At 40.2% G+C, this 6,789-nt stretch overlaps 1 protein-coding gene across 1 annotated transcript in view; it reads left to right on the forward strand.

Moving 5' to 3' along the window:
- Positions 1-2,172: 2,172 nt before the first annotated feature.
- LOC106517997 (guanine nucleotide-binding protein G(i) subunit alpha-2) overlaps positions 2,173-6,789 on the forward strand; it is a gene marked incomplete at its 5' end in the record, with an annotated part of 44,858 nt that continues 40,241 nt past the window's right edge. The window contains 1 exon segment of the mRNA XM_014009058.1: positions 2,173-2,313. Within this exon segment, the coding sequence (XP_013864512.1) occupies positions 2,173-2,313 (141 nt within the window).

Raw genomic sequence — 6,789 nt, forward strand, 5'->3', positions numbered from 1 at the left:
GTCTTAATGTTACCCGTCTATGTGACGTTACATCTTCCTCTGCGCTTCATTTATTTATTAAACTTTTAATTAACTCTGTTGTTTCAGTTCTACTGTTTCTACTTGATGACAAAAACCTCATGTACCTGTGTCATGTTTTCCCTTTCTGTGTGATGTACCGTGTCCTCAATCCACTGCACAGCCATTACCGAAATCAAAACAGGACCAGCATTTATTATTTTCTCTAAAGTCAGATTTCAGGAGACACAACCGTCGACGCAGTGATATGATCTGTTGCTTCACAGTGAGAAAGTTGCAAGATCGCTTACCCACTTCACTGTGTGACAGATGTTGTGCAATTTAATCATAAAAATGAGAGCGTCAGAGTTCAGGGCACCTTGTATCCATTGAACTGTCTGGCTGCTTGTTCATGTTTATTGCCACGGGATCTCAAATGATTAAAAGCCTGAATCAAATCACAGTTACTGTAACGCAGACAAAAAAACACCTTCTTTCAAAATAATCAATTGTACCTGGATGTGCAAAGAGTTTCTAAGACCATGTAAAAGCAGAATTAAAACTTTTTATGTCTTGATAAAAGCAGCACCTTCAGCACATTAACACAAAAGAAAATGGAGGTAGTGATGTGTAGCTTGATACTGAAATATTGTTACGACTGATACCAGAGCTTATCGCTCTAAAATCAATACTAAAATCCAAATATCAATACTTTGATACTTCAGTCATTTCAGGTAATGTATATCATTAACAGGAACACAGTGGAAAGTAACTAAACTATTGAAATCTTTTCTAAATCATATGCTACTGTTGGGAACTACTTTTTCTTCCGCCTGTAATGCATAAGCACAGCGGCACAAGCTCAGTTTTTATGTGAAAATGATCATGTAGCATGAGTTAAGACCCAGGTTTTCATTTTTATAGTAGTGCTTAATCATTTATTTTAATGGTTTTATTATTTTTATTTATTTATTTATTTTTTTAGCATTCAGACACCATTTTCACATATTTTAATCCTGTGGTTGTTGTTTTTTTCTGTTGTTATCTCAGCTATAATGTAAATGAGGGCTCTACATAAACATAGTTCTGATTTTAAAGTGTCTTGTATTCTTAATGAAGTGTAATATCACTGATACCAGCCTGAGTTTTACTCGATTTCAGAATCTGACAGGAAAATGGTGGTAGTATTGAGCAACAGGAATATTAATATCTATAAATGTGTTTCTACTGTTATGTAAACAAACAACCATCAATAAATGCTGATCAGTTTTTGGCAGACCTTCTTGCAGGTCATCTTTAAATGGGAACAATTTGAAGTTCTGTTTGGTTTATTTAGCAGCAGGTGGTTGCAGGTGAACACTCACTCCACAATTGATTAATTAATCAATTCTTAATCATCACCACATTGTTGCTTTACATCGAACAAACTGAATCAGCAAAACAGGCTGAGGTGGGATGTACGCCGCTGGTTGTTGAACGGAGGCTGAATCGTGCAGACCCCGCCCGCACGACGCGCCGCCAAGCGCGCCGTAATATAAATAGTGCGGAGCCCCTCTCTGGGCTGAGGGTTGGCCGTGCAGCTGCTGAGCTGGGGAGGTGACGGTGGCGCTGCGTCGCGCACAGAGGGAAACTTCACGGCGGCGGCTGCGGGTGTGGCTTCGAACTGTAAATCGACGCGGGGAAAGAATGTGCGGCGGCCGTTCGGATTAAGGTTAAATCATTTCTATGAGTTAAGAAAACAAACTGAAAAGTGGGGAGTCCGCTACCTTCAGCTGGGGGATGTGTACGCTCGTTTTGCAACAGCGGGAGTACTTTTTTTTAAAAAAAGCCGAACTTTTTTGTTTTCTCCTTTTTTAACCTGCTTTGATGTTCCGCCGTGAGGACTAGTTAAAGTTAACCGAGGAAAGTTGTGTTTTTTTCTCCCCCAAGTGCTTTTTAACTCAACTCAATATTTGTTTTTGGAGGATTTTTGAACTTGCGTTTGAAGAAAATAACTTTTTTGTTTTAAATAAATCTTTATGAACAGACTCCGTCACGCTTGTCGCAACTCAAAAAGGGAAGTCGTTTTACTCAACTTCAGCCCTTGTTGTACGCAGGGGGCAGTTTTAGGGAGTTCGTCGTGAAATATATATATTTTTTTATTTTCTCCTGGTATTTTTCCCCATCAAACAGCAGACCTGAAGCGAGCACTGGGAACCATGGGCTGTACAGTTAGTCAGGAAGACAAAGCTGCGGCCGAGAGGTCAAAAATGATTGATAGAAAACTAAAAGAAGATGATGAAAAGTCGCAGAGAGAAGTGAAACTGCTGCTGCTGGGTGAGTATTTTGTCACACTGGGGTTGTAGAAGTTGCTACAAGTTAGTCACGTTTTGCTTTATTGAACTTAACATATTGGTTTGCCTGCTGTTTTTTTTAAACACATTACTTTGTCTTTAGGCTGAGAAATGCTTTGACACATAAGGGTTGCTGTGACATTGCTGAGTTTAGAGGAGCAACAGCAGGAAGTCCTGGCCAACAACCCAGTTTTACAACATGCTCAGTCTGGGTATTATTGTGGGATTATTGGAAAGATGGTTAAAAACAAAAAAAGGGGCCAGATTTGAAGTGGTTTTCTGCAGGGTTTGACTTGGGGAAGTCAGCGTTAGCAGGGTCTGGTTGATAATGAGTGGGTGAGTGTTTGCATGGAGAAATAGACAGGCCTGAGTGTTCCCAGGTTCTGTCCAGTGAGCACAAACACACATTAAAGAAGATCCACAAGACAGACTTTTCATGAGCCTTTTAGATTAATTTTTTTTGTTAAAGGAGTTTAACATCGAGTTCCCGTTTACTTCCTTGCGAGTGTCGTTCTCATTGCCTTGTTCAATATTTCAAAACCACACAGCAGGATATAAAAAGTAATATTGCTCCTGTGAGCATAAACATGAAAGACAACATGCTGCTGAAACTTTGACAGCTGCACGTTTCCAGGAAGTCGGCGTGACAAAATGTCCTCCGTGGGAAATGTTTGGAGAAATTCGCTGAAAACGAATGTTTACTGCATTTTTCTTCAGCTTTTTGTCCTTTTTTTTTTTTTTTTTTTTTTGTCCAGAAAGAAGTCGAGATCAATAAGACAAGAACTTATTTTGATTTTGTCCACTACTTCAAGTCAGCTTTTGTGTCACTGGAGCTTGATTTTAATTTTGGAAAGAGTTAGTGCAGCTCAAATATTAAAAAAAAGTCACAGGACTGACTTGACAGAGGGCAGAAAATTGATTTTGGATTGATAGTAAAGCCTCGGTGAGTCTCTGAAGAAGAGGTGGCTGGTTGAGTCGTGCCCTCGGTTTGAAGGCTAATTACATCCTCGACTCTGTGGAGCTGGATCTGAGATCAGTAATTACCATCCGGTGCAGTCGCTGAGGGTTGAGAGAATTACAGGAGAGCTCTGAATCTGAGATGAAAGTTTGTGCCGTTTTTTTTTTTTTTTTGAGACAACGTCACGCAGATCAGTGTTTGCCCTTCACTTTTGCAGTTGGAGAGACGTGTTGCAGCACTTGGAGCCTTTACCTGATGAAACCTGCAGTTTCTCAAGTTTTTTCTTTTTCTTTTTTTTTAAGTCGGGGCAGGGTATCAGGAACAGGAAGCAAATTAAATGTGGTTTTGACTACACTCTTGGTTGATGAAGGTTTCCTTTAAACAGATTCCATAAACGATGCATTGCGGCTTCGAGTTGCGGATGAGAATGTTGCATCCTTCCAGAGGTGTCGCATCACTCCTCCATGGTTTTTTTTTTTTTAAAGATGCCTGCTGCCATCAGATTTCTCTGAACATCTAACTTCTTACGGCTTCCTCCTCAGCAGAGATGACTTCTCTTGGAAGCTGTGACTCGAACAAACTGCTGCAGGATTTCCGGTGCAAATCCAAGCCTAATTTCTTCGTACAGGTGAAGACAGAAACGCCGCCTCTCATTTAGAATAACCCCGGATTCACGGTCTTTAGGAAGTCTCACTGCAGAGAGTCTCATTTAAATGTTTCCTCCCCTTAATGTTTTAAAAGCTATAAACAGCCAAATGTCATTAGAGGTTTCCATAGTGACAGCTTTGGTTAAATCTGCCTCACCTTAAGAAGGGCTGTGTGAGAGTGAGAGTGCGTTTTGTCTTGTTAGTTGTCCCCAGAAGAAGCCATTAGTTAATGTAGCGGTGAGGATTTCATGCTGTCCAGGCCTGAGCCTTCATTAACGGGGGAGCAAACACTCGCTCACAGGCTTTTGTGTGTTTTTTATTTTATTTTATTTTATTTTTTATTTCTGTTGGCGTCTGACATCCAACCTGTCCCCTTACAGGGACACTTTCTATTTGTGTAGGAACTTCCTTCATTTTCCCTTTTTTTTTTTTAAGCGCTTTGTGCAAATGAACGTTTCCACTTGACAGCGTCGTCTGCATTAAATGCGAGCGCAGCAACACGTTAGCAGAACAAGAATAAAGCATCTCAGCTTGACGCGCTGTGAACACGTCGCACACATGCAGCCCTACCAGTCTCTGTTGTAAACGGGCTTGACGGGAAGTGCCGTTATGTAAATGCTTTGGCACACAAACGGCGAGCATGCAAACAGCCGGCGGGCGCCGTCCAGAAGCCTTTCCACCGAACACAAATCTGTTAGCATCGCTCTAAAAATATGATCAACGCGTGTGCAAATTAAGAAGTGGAATTTGTGCCTTTTTTTATCTCACAGCTGTCAAGTTGAGGGAAGAAGAAGTGAAAAATTAAACCTGTTTTTCCGAGCTGGAGCCAAGATGTACAGATTGTGATCTTGGAAAGAGGACGGTTTGGTTTGTTTTGGGTTCTTTTTAACAACTGTTTCCATTGAGGCTTTTTTATGGCATCATATACAGGCCATGTAACGCACCWCACATTGCAGGCTCTGTTTACGACTTAGTCACACCTGTAGTAGTGTCCTCGATTCTGTAAAACTAGATTCTCAAAGTTGGAGCGATAATGCTTTTACAGCCATGTTGTTGTTAATGTTGAAACATGTTATTGAAGAAAGCATATTGGTGTATCTTTGGTTTTTGCACAACTTTTCTTCGAGTGTCCATTCATTATTGATCACTTATATACTTTTAAGTTGCCATATTTAATACTTTGCATTTATTTCTAGATATTTCTGACCAAATGTTTCATTTGACCTTCCATATATCTTTAAAAGGAAAGCCACAGTTTGAGAACAAAGTTGCTTTAGATGAACTTAACGGCTTCAAGTAAATTTCAAGGCTCAGCATTAGCATGGCTAATTATTAAGAAAGTGATGGTGCCACAGTTAAAGTCTTAGCGTTTGGAGAGCCAGAAGTATGGCTGTTATTGAAGTAAAAAAATAATCTTGCATATTTGTTCTGATTTCATCCCAGTAAAACGTATCAGGTAGACCTTTAGATTATTTCACCGACCTGCAAAAATCTGGGAGTGATCTGTCAAAACCAGTTTCTTTCCCATTATGTGCTTTGCATCTTGTCATTGCAAAACACTCTGCACTGTTATCAATAAATGGTAGAATAAATCCACGATCAAAATCTTGATGGATCCCCTTATCATACTGCACGGTTTAAGCAGCATATTAGAGCTGAGTTCAGTTTCAGCAGCTGTCCTTTTTTTTAATAGTCATTTATTTACTGAAGACTGCAGACCGTCACATGGTTTACTGTTGGTCAGCCCGTGTGGTCAGCGCTGCGCAGACACACAGCACCTCCCTCTTATTAAAGCCCGAGGCAGCGCTTAAGTGGGTGTCAGGTGTAATTACAGTCATCTGGTTATACAGACCTGGGCTTCTCTTGAGAGAGAACTAGTTGAAGTGACCTGCAGGAATAAACAGCTGTATTTTTCAGTATCTTCTGAGGACACCTTTACARTTCTTCACATAATCTAATCCGATAAACACTTACTGGACCTAGCAGCTGTCTTTCAATAAGGCACATTGGCAGGTCTGTTGGCAGTTCTACGATATGCTTCAAACAAGTAAAGTGACTTGATCTTGTTTACTCAACAGTCTGTGGCACAGCACTGACCAATTAGCTGTATGACGCACTGGATGGTGGTTCTGTGAATGTGTCTGTGAAGAAGCCGAATATCCTGCAATTACAGGGAGTGCTCTGAAGATAAAACCTCCTTCTGCAGACTGCGTGTCTCATTGCAGGTCCACAGAGATTTGACTACACTGTCCTTTCTGCTCTGGAGACGGTGGTGTCTTACTGCCTTAATTCCCACCTTTTATCCAGACTGAACTGCCTTATTCTTGCACTCTTCCTGCTGCTTCAGAAAACCAYCACTTGAGCAACATCGGGGCTTTTGTTCCCTTCTTTATTCTACAGAATCCTGTAAAGATACGGCTTAAAAATCAGGAAAGTGTTATTTTTCACGAAACACTATAAAAATACATCGCATCCCTCCAAGACAAACAGAATAGACTGTGATCGCTGACCACCTACAAGCTCTTGACTCATCTGTTGCATCTTYTGGTAGTGTTTACAGATGAATACAATTTAAATGAGCTTGAAAACATTAGATGGACGTGAGGAGATGTGAATTTCATGTAAGGCTAAAATAAATAAAAAAATAAGCACAGAGAACTTTTACAGTCATTTGTGTGTTTAGGTTAAACTTTCAAAAATCAAATGGTGGAAAGTTTGTGGAGAAAAACCTTCAAGCTTTGCTTAAAGGGACAATATTATGTGTTTCTCAGGCATATATTTAAATACTATACCATAATAAAGTATCTGTCACCTTTAGCTGTGACTAAAATGCTGTTTTTATGTTTAAATGGAA

Source organism: Austrofundulus limnaeus, unplaced genomic scaffold (genome assembly GCF_001266775.1).
Source record: "Austrofundulus limnaeus strain Quisiro unplaced genomic scaffold, Austrofundulus_limnaeus-1.0 Scaffold55, whole genome shotgun sequence".
Taxonomy (NCBI): Eukaryota; Metazoa; Chordata; class Actinopteri; order Cyprinodontiformes; family Rivulidae; genus Austrofundulus; species Austrofundulus limnaeus.